General features: G+C 39.2%; 1 protein-coding gene, 1 non-coding gene and 1 pseudogene across 3 annotated transcripts in view; 2 read left to right on the top strand and 1 right to left on the bottom strand.

The window, feature by feature from the left end:
• Positions 1–6,117: 6,117 nt before the first annotated feature.
• EAPP (E2F associated phosphoprotein) overlaps positions 6,118–23,557 on the bottom strand; it is a 19,521-nt gene continuing 2,081 nt past the window's right edge. The window contains exons 2-6 of one of the 2 annotated variants that reach the window (XM_007117890.4): positions 21,982–22,163; positions 20,806–20,901; positions 19,675–19,792; positions 12,238–12,351; positions 6,118–6,700 (exon numbers count right to left, since the gene is read on the bottom strand). In XM_007117890.4, the coding sequence (XP_007117952.1) occupies positions 6,424–6,700; positions 12,238–12,351; positions 19,675–19,792; positions 20,806–20,901; positions 21,982–22,163 (787 nt within the window). In that variant the 3' untranslated portion in view covers positions 6,118–6,423. Of the gene's footprint in view, positions 6,701–12,237; positions 12,352–19,674; positions 19,793–20,805; positions 20,902–21,981; positions 22,164–23,557 lie in introns of those variants that run through there. The other variant, XM_024116455.3, reaches the window with a different exon arrangement.
• On the top strand, positions 12,358–14,824 carry LOC129392541 (peptidyl-prolyl cis-trans isomerase FKBP1A-like; annotated as a pseudogene).
• Positions 13,069–13,172, top strand: LOC112063528 (U6 spliceosomal RNA). Its single transcript, XR_002891037.1, has one exon. It is a non-coding gene; the product is annotated as a U6 spliceosomal RNA (small nuclear RNA).

Here is a 23,557-nt window from a genome sequence, read left to right on the forward strand (position 1 = left end):
ATGTATTTTTAAATTTATCTTTAAAAAGTAAAATGAAAAACAGATAGTAATCACGAAAATAGAATTAAGATCACAATGAAAAATTGTTTGATACTCTTCAGATTGGTAGAAATTAAATCTGCTAAGTATTGACAAGAATGAAGATTCTTATGGGAAGTTTGGGAGATTCTTAAATGGGATTTCTTTTGTTTCCCTTCTGGATGCATAAATTGGTATACCTACTGTGGAAAATGATTTGGCACTACCCTGAAAACTAAACATTCACATACAGTACAACCTATGATTACTACTCCTACACTTAACCCTAAAATTCTTGCAAATATGTATCAAGAAATGTGTATAGGAATGTTCACAGCATCAATGTTTATAATACCAAAATAAATAAATAATAATAAAAGCAACCCAAATATCCATCAGCAGGAAAGTAACTCTTCCTCTCAATGGGGAGGTTCAGCTCAAACATCACTTCATTAGGCCTTCTCCAAGGTCTATTTAAATTTAAAACACACACATATGTAGTCACTCTCTTATAGTACCTACCCCCTTACTTTCACATCAAGACACAACTATCAGTTACCATCTAAAGTCAGTGTATTTTTTCAAAGATCTGTCTTCTCCCCACTAGACAGTAAACTCCATGAAAAGAACATTGTGTCTCTTCTTACTTTGTATCTCTAGGCCTTAGTACATAGTAACACTGAAAGTGAAAAGGAAAGTGAAAGAGAAATCAAAAAAGAGGGGGATGGGTGAGGTGGATGAAGAAGAGTTCATTGAGAACTTATCTATGAGACAGACTCACAGACATAGAGAACAACCTTGTGTTTGCCAAGGGGGGGTGGGGGGAGGGATGGATTGGGAGGTTGGGGTGAGTAGATGCAATTATTATAGAGAGAATGGATAAACAACAAGGTCCTACCGTATAGCTCAGGGAACTATATTCGATATCCTGTAATAAACCATAATGGAAAAGAATGTGAAAAAGAATGTATTATCTATATATGCATAACTGAATCACTTTGCTATAGAGCAGAAATTAATACACTGTAAATCAACTATATGTCAATAAAATTAATTTTTTTAAAAAGTTCATTGAGGGGGCTTCCCTGGTGGCACAGTGGTTAAGAATCCGCCTGCCAATGCAGGGGACATGGGTTCGAGCCCTGGTCCGGGAAGATCCCACATGCCCCAGAGCAACTAAGCTCCTGCGTCACAACTACTGAGCCCACGAGCCGCAACTACTGAAGCCCGCGTGCCTAGAGCCTGTGCTCCGCAACGAGAAGCCACCGCAATGAGGAGCCCGCGCACTGCAACGAAGACGCAATGCAGCCAAAAATAAATAAATAAATAAATAAAATTATTAAAAAAAAAGTTCATTGATCTCTCAGACAACAGGGGAAAAAGGAGCCAAGATATAGAATCTACCACATGGAATGGAGCAACTCTGTATCTGGAAGGTATGCTCATCACCTGAGGAAGGACTAAAGAAAAACAACATAAAAGACTTGGTAAAACTGGAAGAAGAAGAAAAATAAAGATTTGGGGAGAGGATCTGGAGGGTACTGAGGAATTCAAAATTGTTTCCACTTTCTAGCTTAAGGTCTTACTCTGCTATTGATATGTTTCTTTGAGGGGTGGGAGGGCAGTATATTCCCATTGGAATACGGTAGGAAATAAGATTCACCTTAATTGAAATGTGCTTTATCATCAACTTTGCTATTGCATAAAATAAAGGATGACAATTGTTATGGGCTTAATTGTATCCTCTCATAATTCATTATGTTGAAGTCCTAACCCCCAGTGCATCATAATGTGACTGTGCTTGGAGACAGGATCTGTAATGAGGTGATTAAGGTCAAATGAGGTCATATAGGTAGGCCCTAATCCACTATGACTGCTATCCTTATTAAGAGAAAAAAAAAAAAAGAGATGAGGACAGACATGCATACACACAGAGAAAGATCATGTGAAGACACAGCAAGAAGGCGGCCTTCTGCTAGCCAAGGAAAGAAGACTCAAAAGAAACCAAACCTGCTGACCTTGAGCTTGAGCTCTCAACCTCCAGAACTGGCAGAAAATAAATTTCTGTTGTTTAAGCCACGAAGTCTGTGGTATTTTGTTATGGCAGTCCTAGCAATACATCAATCTAAAAAAAAAGTACTCTGCCTAGAGTTGCTTTCATGCCAAAGAAAATTTCCTGTGCTTCCATAGGTCTCATAAGCCAACATCTATTAAGAGACAGTAAAATCTGTCATGCTATTAAGAATTATTGAAATTGCTTAATTATCTGAATATGGGATGTTGATAAACTACTGCCAACTTTTTGTCCCCTTACTGATCCATAGGAAGACTCAAACAAATCCAATTTATCCATTTGGCACTGCAGGCAGAGTGCCCAGGGCCCACAAGCTTTTCCAGAAAAGAAAATGTACAAGAAAATGTCTGAGATCTGGGCATGAAAAGGGCAGGTATCAGTTCTAAATAAGAAAACAAAACTACACAATTAAGAGATGTTTCATTAAATTTATACATAAACTTCATTAATTTTTCATTTTAAAACACATACAGATTTCCCTACATTTGAAAATAATGAGGACTTTAGCTTTTTGCATTTCTCAGGAATTCTCACATATGCACAATGATTGCTTAAAACTCACATCAAATCATGAGTCAACACACTCAAATAATTTCAAAAACAAGAATAATCCATTCAAAAATTTTTTGAGAAAAATTTTCAACATTGGATATGGGTGCATCTTAATATTTGATGACATGGGGTAGGGTCTCCCTTTTCTCCCTCCATTCCCTAAATGCCTTTCTCCTTCAGTTCCAAATCACTAATAATAGTTCAGAGAGGTGGGGGCAGTGATTCCTGCAAGGGAGGGCTGAGGGGTTGTGAGGGCAAAACTTCCAGGGGCTAGGAGGATCAGGAGCTCAAAAAGAAGCAAACACAAGGACTTCCCTGGCAGTCCAGTGGTTAAGAAACTGTGCTTCCGCTGCAGGGGGCACAGGTCCCATCCCTGGCTGGGGAACTAAGATCCTGTATGCTGTGAGGTGCAGTCAAAAAAAAAAAAAAAAAAGCAGCAAGCACAAACAGTTCGTGTATGATATACATGGAAATGCAAAACATATAAGCCTAAATACATCCTGGACCCTTTAAAACATAAGTGACAGATTTAACAAGTAGTGTATTTAATGCTGTATTTCCAAATCTAGAGGCAGGAGGCCACCTCTAGAGAGCAGCCCCTGGCTTACATCCAGCAAGAAAACAGCAACTTCAGTCCTACAACATTGCAACAACTTGCAGTAGCTTGCAAGTGGAGTAGCTAGTGGAATCTTCCCCAGTCAAGTCTCCAGATAAGCCTCTAGCCTGGCCAACAACTTGATTACAATCTTCTCGGACCCTCAGTAGAGGACACTGCTAAGCCATGCCCAGACTCCTGACTCACAAAAACTATGGGATGACAAATATGTGTCACTTTATGCCACTAGTTTGTGGTCATCTGTTCCACAGCAATAAAAACTAATACAGTGAGCCAAGCTAGGCCCATGTGTTTATTTAAGCCTCATTTAAATATTAAATAATTTATGCTTCACTTAAAAAAGGAATTGGGGCAGATTAAGGCTACAAGTGGTCCTTTAAGGTTCATGTGTAGCTGATTAACACACAGATTAGAGGAAAACAATTAAAATTACAAAATGTGAAAAGGTTATGGTGAAAAGCACTGTGATTATTGAATAATCTAAATGTAATCAAATTGTAAATAACAGCATCCTAAGAAAACAAAAGAAAAAATACTCAAAGGTATGCATTAAAACTGAGGTAGGGACTTCCCTGGCAGTCCAGTGGTTAAGACTGTGCTTCTGGGACTTCCCTGGTGGCACAGTGGTTAAGAATCCACCTGCCAATGTAGGGGACATGGGTTTGATCCCTGGTCTGGGAAGATCCCAGATGCCGCGGAGCAACTAAGCCCGTGCGCCACAACTACTGAGCCTGCGCTCTAGAGCCCGCGAGCCACAACTACTAAGCCCACAAGCCACAACTACTGAGCCCTCGTGTCACAACTACTGAAGCCCGCGTGCCTAGAGCCCGTGCTCCGCAACAAGAGGAGCCACTGCAATGAGAAGCCTGTGCACTGCAATGAAGAGTAACCCCTGCTCACTGCAACTAGAGAAAGCCTGCATGCAGCAACAGACCCAACACAGCCAAAATTAAATTAATTAATTAAATTTTAAAAAAAAAGACTCCATGCTTCCACTACGGGGGGGCACGCGTTTGATCCCTAGTCGAAGAACAGATTCCGCATGCCAAGGGGCACAGACAAAAAAAAAAAAAAGAGGCAGAAAAATTGTTGCAGCCCTCTCTGCTTGAAGTCAAAACAGTGTTGACCACCAATCTCCTTAAGTAATATTTCAAGGATTTTTTTTTAAGTTAAAGGGACATAAAGAATAGTTGTACATAGTTTTATATTTTGTAATACTTAAATGTATTATAGTCTATTCGTGGATCACTTTACATTTTCTTGTTGCAACATCTTCATGATTACCCTTTGGATTACAACTGTCATCTTACATTTCTAAGAAACTAGCTTGAACTCAGCTTTAGTAGTATACAAAACTCTGATTCTATACAGTTCTGTCCTTCCCCTTTATGTTGTTACTGTTACAAACTGTATCTTTGGACATTGTGATTTCCTGCCTCATGTTTATTATTTAGTCACATTCTGAGTAGGGCCTCCAACAATGTGCCTTTTTAATATCTGCTCCAGGTGATCTTTATGTGTAAGAGACCACTGAGATACTCCTACTGAAGTGGAAATAAGGGTACAATGAGGGTGGTTGAGCAATCTAGGAAGAAAGTAGGGTTTGCAATGATAGTAAGATAGAAAGACATCTTGCAAAGTTACAATAAGGCAAACACAAGGTTAAAATAAACAGACTAATAGTGTTATTCTGTAACATTAACATCTGGCAATATGTTGAAACATTTAAAAGTATATATATTGCTTCCAACTGGATAGATATCAGCATATTATAAAAATTATCAAGTATGCTATTAAGACATTGGAAATTTCCTAAAAGCAAATTCTTTATCATTTTTTTACCTCCATCTAATTCTTACCAACACCACACCATCACTGGTTCCAGTTCACCTTATGTGTAGCTTTTAGAAAGTGCAAAATACAAGGAGGTGGAAAGGATATGTTTTCCCTCCTGGAGGTGTATCATTCTCTGAGGGAGTATGCAGAGGTCCCCGTCAAGCTCTGTTGAGCTCTGACCTCTGTGGGGAATCACTGCTCTCCTCCAACCTTTTCATTTTATAAGTGGAAAACTGGGACTCAAAGGAACAGACCTGCCAAAGATTAGCGTTGCTGAGCCTGAATTAAAACCTATTTCCTGATTTCTTTCCACTCTATCACATCTCTATTAAAATAACAAGAGGACCATGAGTTTCCTAATGTTGTTTTTGGAAACAGTCCAATCATATTCTTTTAAAAAGCTAAAATGTACAGATGCCTACAATGCAATTTCCTCCAAGCTGCCACTAATGATTTTTCTATTATTAAGAGCAAAAACAAACATACCTTCATTGCTGGCAAGAGAAATTCCGGAATAAACGGTAGCACAAGCAACTGCAACAAAATTTTTAAGTCTAAGGCTGGAGGGTGAGGGTGAGTTTGCTCTTCCTTACCACAAATTTCTATTTTACTGTGTTAATTCATTAAGTTTAGAATACTGATTAAGTACCACCCTTTTAAGGAAAGACCTATGTTAATTACTCAAGGCACCCCAATACTAACTTCATGTAATTCTAACAGTTACTAAATACTGTTCACTCTGTCCTATGGGTTACAAGGGAAATAAAGATACTTCTTAGCAAAAACAATATAGACAGAAAGGGTGAGAGGGAGGTCCAAGAGGGAGGGGATATATGTATACATACAGCTGGTTCACTTAGTTGTACAACAGAAACTAGCACAACATTGTAAAGCATCTATACCTCAATTTAAAAAAAGAAAAAAATATATATCTAGACAGAAGTGAGGAAACAGTTTCTAGATTAAGCACACCAAGGTTATATCCAAATTAAAAAATAAAAATAACACCCTGAAGCAAAAGTTACCTGTAACTCCAGAACATTTTAATTCTAAAGAGCTTTAACAAATAAAAAGCCCCAGTTTCCAAATATCTATCAAAAAGAGAATGAATAACGAGTCCCATCAGAGCTGGGGAAAAATTTTTTTTAAAAAGGAAGGGGAGAGATGAAGGTAGATAACCATTTTTTTTTTCAAAAAGATAAAGATAAAACACTGCTTCCTCAAATAACCACTCAGAATGTCACTTGAGATAAGTAGGCAGGAGGAATATAACTGTTAATATTTGCCTTGTATACAGTACTGGGCAACTAAATGCCAACTTAGCTATTTAGGAATGGCTTGCTAAAACGTTGAAAAAATGAAAGACTTCATCCTTGTCATAGACCGCCACTTCGGTGGAACATTCAGTGCACATGACTGGGTGATAGATTTCTTCCACATCTGTCTCTGTCTGCTCCGCAGCATCTTCTTGGTTAGACCTCATCTTCTTACGGCCTCGCCTTTTCTTCCTGTTCTCTGGGGTTTTGTATCTTAGAATCTCTTCTTTGTTGATAGAACAATTCATTACAAACATTGCTCTATACTGAGTTTTGTATGATTCATGCCTAAGAGGAAAATGAAATGGAGAATTTGGATTTACATTCTATTTTAATAGTTACACATTTAGATAAAATGTGAGAATACCAAAAACTTACTGAAATACCAACCAAAGTAAAAACATGAGAACAAAACGGTAAACTAAAGAGTTTTTAAGAGTTATTTTAAGAACAGGAAGAGACTTGTTAACAGATACTAATGAATATATCCTCCTTTCTACTGCTCTAAAAGTAACTTTTATCTCAGAAAAAAATTTTTTGATTTGCTCTTCCACCTTAGACAAAGAAAAGCTATTGGAAACCTGAGAGGTAATGTTTAAAAAATCTTTGACTGTGTCTTTTTCCTGTTGTGACCTGAGACTCTGCCCTCCTCTCATTACTAGGTAGTGCCATTCTGGTCACTATTTTAGTAAAAGCTACAGTTTTAGAAGCTTAAAGAGCATCTGATTTATAATGTCCACTCTTGGCTTTACTCCAACAGTCTAAAGAATAGTACTGCAACAGTCTAAAGAATAGATAATGCTTTCTTTGTTCTCCTCATACACTTAATATTTTCCTACTTCTTTCTTGACTTAGTAAGTTATTTTCCTTTTTCTCCCCCTTAAACCTCATGCAACAGAAATATCTATCTGGTTAAAAACAGTGAAGTCAAGTTATGCCTTCATTAGTTCTGAATGCTGATCATCTCCTCTTACACCACCACCACTACCAGGCTGGTGTTTCTCAAGATGAAACCATAAAAATTTCATTCATATTCCACCATACTGGAATCCTGTCTTAATATGGAACACAATTTTTACCAAGCCCAATTTCTACTGTTAGATCATGAAGCAACTTCGTTTGGGTATAGGAACCCTGTAACATGGTAACATGGTTTAATTTAAAAAAGAAGCAACTTGAGTACAAAGATATTTTACTTTTTCTTTATTTCATATTCTAGGTGTCAATTTATATACAAAAAGCTTAAGAGCTCATATGGAGAGTACAAAAATTAATTGTTGCAGATGATCAGAAACCTCAAGCTAGCTAATAAGAGTAAATTACATCTGGCTTCCCATTAGTGACTAGAACAAATCCACCATCTAACATCATCATTTAATTTCAGTTAACCTGATTCACAACATGGACTAAGCTAGACATTTATAAGGCTACCAGAAAAAGAGAAAAGAAAAAAAAGAAAAGGAGAGGAAAACGGCAAAAGTATATTTGTTTTTTTTTTGTTTTTTTTTTTTTTGGTGGTATGCGGGCCTCCCTCTGTTGTGGCCTCTCCCGTTGCGGAGCACAGGCTCCGGACGCGCAGGCTCAGCGGCCATGGCTCACGGGCCCAGCCGCTCCGCGGCATGTGGGATCCTCCCAGACCGGGGCGCGAACCCGGTCCCCCTGCATCGGCAGGCGGACGCGCAACCACTGCGCCACCAGGGAAGCCCCAAAAGTATATTTGGATTAATAGAATATAAGGGAAAAAAACACATGATCATCTCAACTGATGCATAAAGAAAATCTGAAAAATTCAACACTCTTTCGTGATAAAAACACCCAATAAACTAAGAATAGAAGGAAACCTCCTCAATACAATAAAGACAACATATGAAAAATTCATAGCTAACATAATACTCAATGATGAAAGACTGAAAACTTTTCCTGTAAGACAAGGAACAAGACAAAAATGCCTGCTTTCACCACTTCTATTCAACAAAGTACTGGAAGTTCTAATCAGAGCAATTATGTAAGAAAAAGAAATAAAAGGCATCCAAGTTGGAAAGGAAAAAGTAAAATTTACTTTGTTCACAGATGACATGATATTATATGTAGAAAACTCTGAAGATTACACAAAACAACTATTAGAGCTAATAAACTCATGCAGCAAAGTTGCAGAGTACAAAATGAACACATGGAAATCTATTGTGTTTCTATACACTAGCAATGAACAATCCAAAAAGGAAAGTAGAATAGAGATTACCAGAGGCTGGGGTGAGTAGGGGTGGAGAATAGGGAATTATTGTCTAATGGGTACAGAGTTTCTGGCTGGCATGACAAAAAAGTTCTGGAAATGGATAGTCATGATGGCTGTACAATTGTGACTGTAGTTCATGTCACTAAATTGTACACTTAAAATGGTTAAAATAGGGAACAAGATAAGAGTGTCCACTCTCAGCACTCCTAGTCAACGTATTTCTGGAAATCTTTGCCAAAGCAATCAGGTAAAAAAAAAAAAAGGAAATAAAGGAAGGAAGGAAGGGAGGGAGGGAGGGAGAAAGGAAGAAAGAAAGAAAGAAAGAAAGAAAAGGTGTCCAAATAGAAAAGGAAGAAGTAAAATTGTCTCTGTTTGCAGATGACATAATCTTACATATATATAAAACTCTAAAGACTCTACCAAATAAATGTTAAATAAACAAATTCAGTAAAGATTCAGGATACAAAAGCAATAAACAAAAATCTGTTGCATTTTCACTAAGAAACTGAGAAATTAAGAAAATAATCTCATTCACAACAGCATCAAAAATAATAAAATACTTAGGAATAAATTTAACCAAGGAGGTGAAAGATCTATACACTGAAAATTATGAAACAGTGATGAAAGAAATTGAAGAAAACACAAATAAGTGTAAAGATATCCTGTTTTCATAGATTGGAATAATTAATATTGCTACAATGTCCATGCTACCCAAAGCCATTTATAGATTCAATGTCATCCCTATCAAAATTCCAATGGCATTTTTCATAGAAATAGAAAAAAAATCCTAAAATTTGTTATGGAATCACAAAAGACCCCAAATAGCCAAAGCAATCTTGAGAAAGAAGAAGAAAGCTGGAGGCATCACACATCCTGATTTCTAACTATACTACAAAGCTATAGTAATCAACAGTATGGGATTGGCATAAAAACAGACTCATTGATCAGCAGAACAGAATCAAGAGCCCAGAAATAAGCCCATGCATACACCATAAACTAATATTTGACAAGGGAGTCAAGAATATTCAATGGGGAAAAGACAGTCTCTTCAATAAATGGTATTCGGAAAACTGGATATTCATATGCAAAAAACTGAAACTGGACCCTTAACTTACACCACTGACAAAAATTAACTTGAAACAGATTAAAGACTAAAATGTAAGATCTGAAATGATAAAACTCATAGAAGAAAACATAGGGAAAAAGCTCCTTGATATTGGTCTTGGTAATGATGTTTTGGAGCTGACACCTAAAGCACAAGAAACAAAAGCAAAAATAAACACGTGGGACTACATCAAACTAAAAAGCTTCTTCACAGCAAAGAAACAATCAACAAAATAAAAAGGCAACCTATGGAATGGTAAAAAATATTTGCAAATCATATATCTGATAAAGGGGTTAATATCCAAAATATATAAGGAACTCATGCAACTCAATAGCAAAAAAACAAACAAAATCCAATTAAAAAATGGGCAAAGGACTTGAATAGACATTTTTCCAAAAAAGATATACAAATGGCCAACAGGCACATGAAAAGGTACTCAATATCACAAATCATCAGGGAACTACATATCCGAACTACAATAAGGTATCACCTCATAAATCATGTTGATAGTTTGTGCCCATGACATAATGTGATGAAAATGGCACTTTATTTCTGTGGTCTTCCTCCCAAAAACCTATTGCAGCCTTACTTACAATAGCCAAGACATGGAAACAACCTACATGTCCATCGACAGATGAATGAAGAAAATATGGCATGTATATACAATGGAATATTATTCAGCCATAAAAAAGAAAAAAATCCTGCCATTTGTAAGAACATGGATGAATCTTGAAGGCATTACGCTAAGTAAAAAAGTCAGACAGAGAAAGACAAATAGTGTATGATCTCACCTATATGTGGAATCTAAAAAAAAAACTGAACTCATAGAAACAAAGTAACTGGTGGTTGGTGGGGAAGGGCAGATGGATGAAGGTGGTCAAAAGGTACTTATAATGAATAAGTTCTGCAGATGTAAGGTACAGCATGATGACTACAGTTAATAATACTGTATTTGCATACTTGAAAACTGCTGAGAGTAAATCTTAAAAGTTCTCACCACACACAAAAAAGTAACTATGTGAGGTGATAGGTGTGTTAACTAACCTTATTGTGGTAAACATTCTGCAATATATATATATATTTTTTCTGCAATATATTTGAATATCTAATCATTACACTGTATACCTAAAGCTTATACTATGTTGTATGTCAATTACATCTCAATAAAGCTGGGAAAACAGCTTTATTTAAAATTAAAACTAGGAACTTCCCCGGTGGCGACATGGTTAAGACTCCATGCTCCCAATTCAGGGGGTCTGGGTTCGATCCCTGCTCAAGGAACTAGGTCCCACATGCATGCCACAACTGAGAGTTCACATGCCACAACTAAGGAGCCTGAGAGTCACAACTAAGGAGCCTGCCTCCCGCAACTAAGACCCCCGCACGACCAAATAAAGAAATAAATAAATAAAATAAAAATTAATTTTAAATTTTTTTTTAAATTAAAAACTAGGGGCTTCCCTGGTGGCGCAGTGGTTGAGAATCTGCCTGCTAATGCAGGGGACATGGGTTCGAGCCCTGATCTGGGAGGATCACATGCTGCAGAGCAACTAGGCCCGTGAGCCACAACTACTGAGCCTGCGCATGTGGAGCCTGTGCTCCGCAACAAGAGAGACTGTGATAGTGAGAGGCCCACACACAGTGATGAAGAGTGGTCCTCACTTGTCACAACCAGAGAAAGCCCTCGCACAGAAACGAAGACCCAACACAGCAAAAATAAATTAATTAATAAAAAAACTCCTACCCCCCCAAAAATTGTGAAATAAGATTTATTTTTTTAAAAAAATTAGAAACTAAATTAATTTTTTTTTCTTTTTTTTTCTTTCTTTTTTTTTTTTTTTTTTGTGGTACGCGGGCCTCTCACTGTTGTGGCCTCTTCCGTTGCGGAGCACAGGCTCTGGACGCATGGCCATGGCTCATGGGCCCAGCTGCTCCGCAGCATGTGGGATCTTCCTGGACCGGTGCACGAACCCGTGTCCCCTGCATCGGCAGGTGGATTCTCAACCACTGTGCCACCAGGGAAGCCCTAAATTAAATTTTTAAATTAAATTTTTAAAAAAGTTTAAATGGTCTAGTTGACAATAAATTGAATATTCAAATGAAGTACTCTTTCACAGCAAAATTTTTAAGACAGTTAAAATAGTAAATTTTATGTTACATGTATTTTATCACAACAGAAAAAAAAATAAGCGTGTATTTGAGAGATTTTGTCATTCCACAACATACATGCAGTTTTACTGAACCCTTGTCAGCACTGGCAAGTACTTTATTAGAAAACCTATTTATAACAGACTACGTGTAATGGAAATTATTTGTATAAAGATTAGTCATGCAGCACCAGGGATATATGAGGACAGAACTTTATCAGAATTCCTAAGTACGTCAAAAGTCTATTTCTGATTTAAACAAGGACTACCAAGTGGTTTTTTGCGTGCGTGCGTGCGTGTGTGCGTGCGTGTGTGTGCGTGGTTACCCTTTATCTGTTACCTTTGGCAATCAAGACACAGTGTGGTCATGCAGGCAGGGCAATTCAAGACAGCATCACTATTTGGAAAAGGCTGTTGTTGTTGACGTGGCCGCTGTATTCCAAAACCATGGTAGCTAGAACAGAAAAAGAAGGTGAAGAGGGGAAACACATTAAACCCAGATCTTGCTTTCTAATGCCACTCTCCCAATAAAAGAAACCAGTACCCCTTACAGAAATGGTTGATTCCAGGTATGGGGCATACAAGATGGACCTGGAACATCCTGTAGGGCCAGAAAGTAAGGAAGTGCTCAAAAAGAAAAAACAAAAAAACCACGATGAGACAGGAATGTTAAAGGGGCACAGAAGCCAAATGAAAGAGTTCCCAATGACTGAAGCCAAAACAATTAGAGCATCAAAATAAAGTAGTATTGAATTATAACCAAAATATAAATACCCATGAGTCCATGCTGACATAAATGACTTAATAAATAAATAAATGGGGGAGAATAGACACATCTCCCATACATAACAATTACAAATAACTTATGAAGATACTCTCCCCTCAAGGAGGAGGAGCATAACTCCAGACTCCTTAAGTCTAGGCTAAACATAGTGACATCCTTCCAAAGAGTATGGTACAGAAAGGGGTGGAAAGAGTAACTTTACAGTAGAGAAACCTGACAAATACCACTTCACTATAGTGAACAAGATCAACATTAACAGTCATAAATCACGCTGACAGTATGTGCCCTTGATACAAAGTGATGAAAATGGCACTTTACCTCTGTGGTCTTCCTCCCCAAAACCTCTAATTCCAGTCTAATCATGAGAAAAACATTAGATAAATTCCAGTGCTCGCTTTGGCAGCACATATACTAAAATTAGAACGACACAGAGATTAGCATGGCCCCCGCGCAAGGATGACACACAAATTCACGAAGGATTCCATATTTTTTAACCTATGATTGTTGAATCATTCCATGAAAAGGCACTCTGCCACAAGATCAGCTGGATTGTGCATTTAACGGATGTGGGAGTGGGGGAGTTGCTTGTTCATCCCTTCAGTTTGCACTTGGAACTCCTCTGATACCGCAGAGTTGGGATGGAGCTGGCCAGCCTGTGAAGATCTCCTTTGGGTGGTGCGGGGAGAATTCTTCTCCCCATTTTTATGAAGGGTTTTTTTTTTTTTTTTTGATGAAGATATGTTGTTTTGTATACTATGCTTTCAAAGTGTTAACTGTCATTATCTAGCGTTATCTTGTTGTTTGTACAGAAATACACTGGCCTAGCACAGGCAGATGTAGATTTTGTTATACTTGTCATAGCTGTTTTAATAAACTTGAGTTCTGCTGAAAAAAAAAAAATTCTAATAGAGGAGCCTCCCACAATATACCTGACCAGTGCTCCTCAAAACTGTTAAGGTCATCAAAACCAAGGAAAGTCTGAGAAACTGTTACAGCCAAGAAAAGCCTAAGGAGACATAACAACTAAATGTAACATGGTATCCCGGATGGGCTCTTGAAACAGAAATGGGTATTAGGTAAAAACTAAGGAAATCTGGGGGAATTCCCTGGAGGTCCAGTGGTTAGGACTCCACACTTGCATTGCCGAGGGTGTGGGTTCAATCCCTGGTCAGGGAACTAAGATCCCTCAAGCCACGTGGCAGAGAAAGAAAAGGAAGGGAGGGAGGGAAGGAGGGAGGGAGGGAGGAAGGAAGGAAGGAAGGAAGGAAGAAAGAAATAAAGGGGGTCATTTGAAGCCCACTGGGCTTCACTGGGATGGTGCAGGATCAATAATGTGACAGAGATGACTGTGCTTTAAATACAATTGCTACCCAAAGGTAAAACAGGATATTTTTTAAAAAGAGAAAAAAAAAAACTAAGGAAATCTGAATCAAGTATGAACTTTAGTTAACAATAATTCATCGATTATTAACTGTGACGAATATACCATATTAGCGCACGGCATTAACAACAGGGGAGACTTGTGCGTTGCTGTTGTTGCGGGGGGTGTGGGGAGTACCATGGCAATTCTCTGCATCATCGGCTCAATTTTTCTGCCCACCTAAAACTATTCTGGCACAGCCACGGAACTGCCGCCAGATCCACTGTCGGTCCACGCCACCTGTGGCGCCGCCTGCCCGCCTGGCGTCCACTGCCACTGTCACCGCCATGGGAGTGCAAGCGGAGACCATCTCCCCCGGAGGGGCACACCTTCCCAAAGCGCAGCCAGACCTGTGTGGTGCACTAAACGGGGATGCCTTAAGATGGAAAGAAGCTGGATACCTCCTGGACAGAAACAAGCCCTTTAAGTTTGTGCTGGGCAAGCAGGAAGTGATCCGAGGCTGGGAAGAAGGGATTGCCCAGATAAGCGTGGGTCAGAGAGCCAAGCTATCTCCCCAGACTATGCCTACGGTGCCACTGGGCACCCAGGCATCACCCCACCTAATGCCACTCTCATCTTTGACATGGAGCTTCTAAAACTGGAATGTCAGGAATGGCCTCCTCCCTGAGCTCCCCATTCTTGGATGTGCCATGGAAGGATCTGGTGCCTCCAGATGAGCACAGCGAGTCCGTACAGAGCTTTTCCTGATGTTCCACTACACTCTGTATAAATATCTTCCCTGACTGAATGTGTTGTCACCGGCTTTGCTCTTCCCCTTTCTCCTTGTATGTGTGTTGACCTGAACTATATGCCTCAAGTTACCCATTTTAGTTTGTTTTCATTTGGGGGTGAAAGCTGAGTGTCAGTCCTTTGGATCTAGGTTTCCAGGTATGTATTATTCAAGTATTAACAGCACAAGTAATGGGTTAACTTTAGAATAGGAATTGTTGGAGGGGGGCAAGAATCTATATTTTATTTTATATTTTTTTGGATGAAAGTTTTACGTACTATATATTAAACATTCTTGCTGTTGCAACTGCAAAGCCATAGCAGATTTGAGGTGCTTTTGAGGGCGAAATTATTCTCCAAGTTAGGCGACGTCTTAGGGATGAATTAAAAGCCCTACCCAAAACTAAAGTGGGAAGGGGAGAGCCTTTGCCTCCACTGTCCCACCCCTACCTCCCCTTAACCCTCTGCCTTTTTTTTTTTTTTTTGCGGTATGCAGGCCTCTCACTGTTGTGGCCTGGCCCGTTGCGGAGCACAGGCTCCGGACGCACAGGCTCAGCGGCCATGGCTCACGGGCCCAGCCGCTCCGCGGCATGTGGGATCCTCCTGGACCGGGGCACGAACCCATGTCCCCTGCCTTGGCAGGCGGACTCTCAACCACTGCACCACCAGGGAAGCCCAACCCTCTGCCTTTTGAAAGCAGATTGTTTTCACTGAGATGTTGGACGCTACAGGTATCTATCCCTGGGCCAGCAGGGATCTCTGAAGCCTTCCTCATGGCCTGGATTTTTTTTTTTTTTTCCATCCTCGGGTTTTTCTAATGGATATTTAGGACTTTTGTAATCTCATAGCTATCCAAGCTCCACTTCCTAAATTTTAAGAATTTCAGTCGAAAGTTAAATTGAAGGTGCTGTTTGTAGACACTTAACACCCATGAAAGGCCAGCCATCATGACAAATCCCTGAGTGTTGTCTTAAGAAAATGAAGCTGGTCATCACAGCTTCAGCATCTCCTGTTTTTTGATGCTCAGCTCCCCGTGCTGATCTCAGAGTTTGCTGGCTTCTCCTTCACCCCCTCTCACCCCTTTGCTGTCCTGTGTAGTGATTTGGTGAGAGAAATTGCTGCCTACTCCTCCACCCCTACCGCTACCCCCAGCACTACATATGAGTTTCAAGTTTTATTATTGCAATGAAAGTGCCTTATGCTGGCTTTTCTAAACAAAAAAAAAAACTATTCTAAAAAATAGTCTAATAAAAAAATAAAAAAAAAAACACAATAAAGCTACATTTAAAAAGCAAGGGTTGGGCTTCCCCGGTGGCGCAGTGGTTGAGAATCCGCCTGCCGATGCCGGGGACACAGGTTTGTGCCCCGGTCCGGGGAGATCCCACATGCCGCAGAGCGGCTGGGCCCATGAGCCATGGCCACTGAGTCTAATTAAAAAAAAAAAAAAAAAAAACACAATAAAGCTACATTTAAAAAGCAAGGGTTGGGCTTCCCTGGTGGCGCAGTGGTTGAGAATCCGCCTGCCGATGCCGGGGACACAGGTTTGTGCCCCGGTCCGGGGAGATCCCACATGCCGCAGAGCGGCTGGGCCCATGAGCCATGGCCACTGAGCCTGCCCGTCCGGAGCCTGTGCTCCGCAACGGGAGGCCACAACAGTGAGAGGCCCGCGTACCGGAAAAAAAAAAAGCAAGGGTTGTGGACTCCCCTGGTGGTGCAGTGGTTAAGAATCCGCCTGGCCGGGCAAGATCCCACATGCCGCGGAGCAACTAAGCCCATGAGCCACAACTACTGAGCCTGTGCTCTACAGCCCGTGAGTCATAACCACTGAGCCCGCGTGCCACAACTACTGAAGCTGGTGCCTAGAGCCCGTGCTCCACAACAAGAGAAGCCACCACAATAAGCAGCCCCTGCGCACCAGAAAGACCCAATGCAGCCAAAAAAACAAAAAACACCCACAACATTGTAAATCAACTATATTTCAATAAAAGTTATTTTAAAAAAAAGCAAGGGTTGTAAGCTCTAAGTGCCTAAGAATTTTGGTCTGTTTTATTCCCTGTTGTATTTCAAGAGTCTAGAACACTGTCTGGCATATAGTAAATTCTCAACAGAGATTTTCTGATTGAAAGAATAAAGCATGAATCTGCTTATGAAGACACTAAAGTATAAAAGTATATATTCTTAAAAGGGGCTTATGGAAAACACCTAAAAATTGAACAGCAAAATGCAAATCATTTGGCATTACTTCCTAAACTCTTTAAATATTTGTGGGGAAAAATACTGAGACCATGTGGTATATATTTCATAATTGTTGTTAATTACCTCCAATGCTTAGCAAATTTCAAAACCCAAACCCCAAGAAAATAACTTAATCATTCATTCAATAGGTGCTAAGTACCCATACAGCAGTGTGCAAGATGCTTGGCATACAGCACTGAACATGACAGGTATGATCACTGTCCTTGTGGTGCTTAAAATGTAGTGAATTCATTATTTGAAGCTGGTTTCTGTGGTCTTAAAAGGCAACTACTGCTTGACACAGGAATGTGAATAAGTCAATAAGATGTTATTTCTTCTCAAGATTATATAAGAATGAAAATACATTCCATCTTACTTCCATGACAAATTCTGTTACCAGAATAAGGAGCTAGACAGTAAGCTCCTTAATTATTTCAATAGCACTCATAGCACTTAAAAACGTTCATTTCACACTGTGAGGGTGAAAAATATTCATCACATAAATGCAAGGGGCAGTTGGAGGAAGTGGTGCACGGGTGAAACTAGAAGAGGAAAAAAGGACAAAGTGGGAGGGTGGAAGCTAAAGGGTGGTGCACAAAGACCCACATAACATCACAAGCCCTCTGGGCTTGACAAGTACAGATTCCTGGGCCCCACCCTAGCGGAATCAAAACCTCCTAGAGTAGGACTCAAGGGTTTGCATTTCATTATCACCAGGTGATTCTGAAGCACCGCTAGGTTAGGGAAAAATAGTGGTAAGTTGCCCAGCTTTCACTTTTATGATAAATCAGCCTTTATCAAATCAAATTTGAAAATGAGTATGGAGTTTCCTCTTAGGATGATGAAAATGGTTTGAAATAAATATAGATAGTGGTTGCACAACACTGTGAATATACTAAATACCACTAAATTGTTTGCTTTAAAATGGTTAACATTACGTCATGTGAATTTTACCTCAACTTTAAAAAATTAAATTTGTATACCGTATGCTAACGCATATATATGGAATCTAAAAAAAAAAATAAAAAATGGGGACTTCCCTGGTGGCACAGTGGTTAAGAATCCGCCTGCCAATGCACGGGACATGGGTTCAAGCCCTGGTCCGGGAAGATCCCACATGCCGCAGAGCAGCTAAGCCCATGCGCCACAACTACTGAGCCTGCGCTCTAGAGCCCGCCAGCCACAACTACTGAGCCCACGTGCCACAACTACTGAAGCCTGTGCACCTAGAGTCCGTGCTCCACAACAAGAGAAGCCACTGCAATGAGAAGCCTGCGCACCACAACGAAGAGTAGCCCCTGCTCGCCGCAACTAGAGGAAGCCTGCGTGCAGCAACGAAGAACCAACGCAGCCATAAATTAATTAATTTATTTTTTTTTTTTAAAAAAGGTACTGATGAACCTAGTGGCAGGGCAGGAATAAAGACGTAGACATAGAGAATGAACTTGAGGACATGGCGGGAGGAAGCTGGGGCAAAGTGAGAGTAACATTGACATATATACACTACCAAATGTAAAATAGCTAGTGGGAAGCTGCTGCATAGCACAGGGAGATTAGCTCGGTGCTTTGTGTCTACCTAGAGGGGTGGGATAAGGAGGGTGGGAGGGAGACGCAAGAGGGAGGGGATATGGGGATATGTGCATACATATAGCTGATTCACTTTGTTATACAGCAGAAACTAACACAACATTGTAAAGCAATTATACTCTAATAAAGATCTATTAAAAAAATTTAAAAATTAAAAAAAAATCAAATTTGTAAATAGTTAAAAACAACAATTCAAGCATTCAAGTAGAAAACATAACATCCACTGTTTATCCACAGAAACTCTTTTTTTTTTTTTTTTGGCAGTACCACAGCATGCAGGATCTTAGTTCCCCAACCAGGAATTGAACCCGTGCAATGGAAGCACAGAGTCCTAACCACTGGACCGCCAGGGAATTCCCCACATAAACTCTTTTTTTTTTTTTTTTTTTTTTTTTTTTTTTGCGGTACGCGGGCCTCCCACTGCTGTGGCCTCTCCCGTCGCGGAGCACAGGCTCCAGACGCGCAGGCCCAGCGGCCACGGCCCACGGGCCCAGCCGCTCCGCGGCATGTGGGATCCCCCCAGACCGGGGCGCGAACCCGGTTCCCCCGCATCGGCAGGCGGACGCGCAACCACTGCGCCACCAGGGAAGCCCGAACTCTTAATCTCCAAATAATTTTAAATTGTTTATTTGAAAAAAGTCAGTTTTGTTTCTTAAAGGGAGAGACTGACTAGCTATAGCATTCTGAATTCAACAACAGTTTTTAAAAAACCAATGGCCTAAAGAACGTATGTATGTGTATAACTGAGTCACTATGCTGTACAGCAGAAATTAGCACAACACTGTAAATCACCTATACTTCAATTATAAATATGTAAATAAATATTTTTAAAAATAAATAAAAAACCAATGGTCTGACTGAAATTTGCTTTTCATTTTTAAAATAAACTATTCAGCAGTTTTTTCGCAAACTTTATGCATGTCTGTATAAACATATACACATATACTCAAAATGTGAATATAGCAAAAATCATCTTTTAATCATTTTTCCTAAAGATTCTAATTTTAAATTTAAGTTCTTACCCTCTTCTCTGTGCATCAACCCAGGCCTGATCTCTGTCATCTTTTTCAGGATCATATAGTAATTCATCATTTGTTGGAATTCTGTGTTTCTTCTTCTTCTTTTTCTTGGTCACCTGTGCTAGTTTTGAAAATGTTAACAATATGGCTAAGTATCATGTTTAAAATCCACACCTCTTTTATACAAAATGAAGAAACCTGTTTCCTAAGGTACATATTTTTTCTAGTTATATTTTTCTAAAAAAATATTTTAAACTATTCCTCCAAATAAAGTTCAGAACTGAATTCAAATAATGAGACATCAGAGTCTCAAAAAGGCCACTCAAAGTAAGTCAAGAATAGAAACTTTTTTTTTTTGGCCATGCTGCACAGCTTGTGGGATCTTAGTTCCCTGACCAGGGATCGAACCTGGGCCCTGGCAGTGGAAGTGCAGAGTCCAACCACTGGACCACCAGGGGAGTCCCTAGAAACTATTTTTGACGTCTTAAATTCTCCGTAAGTTCTCATACATAAAATGCTACTGAAATCAGAACAAAAATGAATGAAAAAAAAAACTATGATCATCCACATACACTAGACCTTCTTGGGCAGGTCAATGTTAATGTAACAACATATAAAAATATAAAATTGTTCACCATATAAATTTGTTATTTGTGTATTCCACCATAATTACTGATAATTAAGTTAGTTTTAGCTCTTGTCATTGTGTTCAACTGTGCTCAAATTTATACAAAATCAATTCCAAAGAACAGAGAGGTTGATTTAAAAAAAGCAATAAGTTAGGGAAAATTCTGCAAGAGAGTAAAATCTAGAAACTATCTGCAGTTGTGAAAGCAAATGTTGCTGTGCTAAAGAACCTGAAGGAAGAGGGGACCAAGAGCCCTGAGGAAAGAGGTACTGAGTCAGGACACACTCTTCCTCTCCCCAGACGTGCCTCTGCAGCACCACCCTCAGTCCCTGTCCTCAGGTGCGTTCCCATCTGTTCTTATGTGCAATCCTGCTTTTGTTTTCACATCAACTGCCTGCAATTTCTTAAAAGATGAAACTCAAAGGGAAAATCTAATATCAAATAATTGCTAGGTAAACCTTCCTTCATAAAATATAACTGCTAAACCTGGTAAACATGTTGCTTACCTGCTTTGTCTTCATCCTCAGAATCAGAATCAAAATATATATCGTCATAGTACTTTGTCGGAGCTGTTCCAACTTTCCCATTTCCTGAGGAAGACCCTAGTCAAACCATAAGGGAAGTTTAGAAACTGAACCATACTGGATTGGCAAGGAAAAAAACTCCATATATTCTTCCATCACTTCAAAGTGATATCAACTCATTCCCAGTTTCATTTGGGTGGAAAAATACTTTCACATCAATGACTTACTGGATTTCTGTGCCCTATGCAATTACAGAGAACTTCCCCTCCTTGAATAACTGTTTCATATCATGAGAAAATTATTCTCTCTCCCCTCCCACAAAGAGACTGAACGCATATATAAATAATGATAAAAGCACATCTAATTAAATAAAATAGCCATATTTTCACATTGCCGACATATATATCTCTACCTTTCAGCCATGCAGTATACTGTGGAGAACAGAGAATAAACATCTTGTTTTAAGGAACTTTAGAAGAAAGAGGATAAGAGCCCTACAAAGAGTCAGGCAGAATGAGTCAAGGACACATTCTTCCTCTCCTCAGCTGTGCCTAGTGCCATGACATCACCTATACTTATGCCATCATATGCCTGCATCCCTAATTCTTTCTCTTAATTAACAACTGCTTTTGCTTTTATCATTATTACATATGCGTTCAATTCTTAACACTTAATATATAGCATAACAACATGGAAACCAATTCTGAGGAGTCCTACCTTCACAAACAAGTTTTCGAGTCAGATATATTTTACATAGAAACCAAGTATCAAAATGAAGTATGTTTCATTACTTACTAAAATGAGACAGGAATTTGTGTTGACACATCATTCAATCTGCTATATCAGTGCTATATAACCTTAAATATACTTCTATAAGCTAGTGTGTCTTTTTTTCTTTTCTCCTGAGGTGAAAATTACAAAAGGAAATCATACAAGTAAACAATGCTAAACAGTCTCTTTCCAGCAACACAGGAAACTTCTTCACTAGCAATGAAAGAAAACTACGCTCAGGTTGCCAAGCACATTTATTCATTCATTCAATAAGTATTTACTGAGCACCTACTGAAAGTGCTGGGGGCATAACAGAGCACAAATAAGGGTCCCTGACATTATGGAACTTAGAAAAATATCTATACGAAAACCTAACTAAAAGTTTACCTGTTTCTAGAGAAGATAACTTGTCCTCCATTGTTTTTATGGTGGAATTTAATTCAGCTTCCATTTCTTTTTCAAATTCATCTTCACTAGAGGATTCACTTTCTCCAGTAAGACATTCTCTGATAAGTTTTCGTTTTTGGTCGGGAGTTCCATGTAAAAGCACATCCACCTCATCTTCAGAACTAGAACACATTTAAATCATAAAGAATATAAATATTAAAGAATTAAAATAACTTCAAATGCCTATCATCTCACTGCCCAACAAATTTAAGTTTTATAAGGTTGCATTTGATTCAGCTATCATTACATACAGCTCTTCTCACTTGATAGTTCAACCATCTCTGCATATTTCCAAATATATTTTTTAATGTCTGCATAACATTTCCTCTTGCAGATGCTGTACAGTCATAGCTCTTCGCTATTAAACACTACAATGAATATCTCTGTATATATAATTTTGTTTCTGTTGATTTCCTTAGGTTAAATGTCTAAAATTAGATGCAAACATCTTTCTGACTTCTAGAATTATCACACTGCTTTCCAAGAGTACTGCACCAATTCATAATTCCATCAGCAATGAAAAATTTACCTCACAGAACTGGGAGTTTGTTTTAAACTCTGGATACTTAAATAAAACTTAATATATGTAACAAATAGATAGCTAATACATCCACAAAAAATGTAACAGACAGTAAGTAAATATTACAAGTTTAAAAGGCATAGTGCTACAGAGAACTAAAAAGAGAGAGAGGGCTAAATTATATTCCAAATTCTCAATTTCTGCCAATTTCCTTGGCCTTTTGTGCCTGGGTTTCTCCATCAATAACAGTATGACAGAATTAAACGAGATATCAGAAGGAATGAAATGTTATCAAGATGAAATGCCTAAGACTTTTCTACTATAATCAATAGTACACACATAATGTTCAATCACTCATGATCTGATGAACGGTTACAGACTATTCCTGGGTTTTGCTTCTCTATTTTTCTCTTCTACAACAATGCTTGTGAGCCTCAAGCAGAAGATAAATAAGAAAAATACAATTCACACCAATCAATTTTGCTAATGATAGAGGCCTTATCCAGATTCTACTTCCAAGAAAATTCCCCATCTGACATTCCTCATCCTGACCAGCATGTTCCCTTTCTCCATTACCACTATATTCACTCAGGTCCTCTTAACTCTGCCTGTACCACCATGGCCTAAGGATCTCCAGGTCTCAAAACTCTTCTGCTTCATTCCACCCTTAACCCTGCTGCCAGAATGTTATTCCTAAAGAACTCTCATCACATCACTACCCAAATCCATAAGAAAATCATCCATGACCAAAACTCTAAGTACAGCACTCAAAAGAACCTTCCACAATCTGGTTTCAACCTATCTTTTCAGCCTTACCTCTCACTATTACCCTTGAACTATTCCAGTACTCTTCAACTGGGGGGCAATTTTGCCCCCCAGGGAACATTTGGCATAGCTAGAGACATTTTTTTTTTTTTTTTTTTGCGGTACGCGGGCCTCTCACTGTCGTGGCCTCTCCCATTGCAGGGCCCCGGCTCTGGCCGCCCAGGCTCAGCG

This window comes from Physeter macrocephalus, chromosome 11, assembly GCF_002837175.3.
Source record: "Physeter macrocephalus isolate SW-GA chromosome 11, ASM283717v5, whole genome shotgun sequence".
Taxonomy (NCBI): domain Eukaryota; kingdom Metazoa; phylum Chordata; class Mammalia; order Artiodactyla; family Physeteridae; genus Physeter; species Physeter macrocephalus.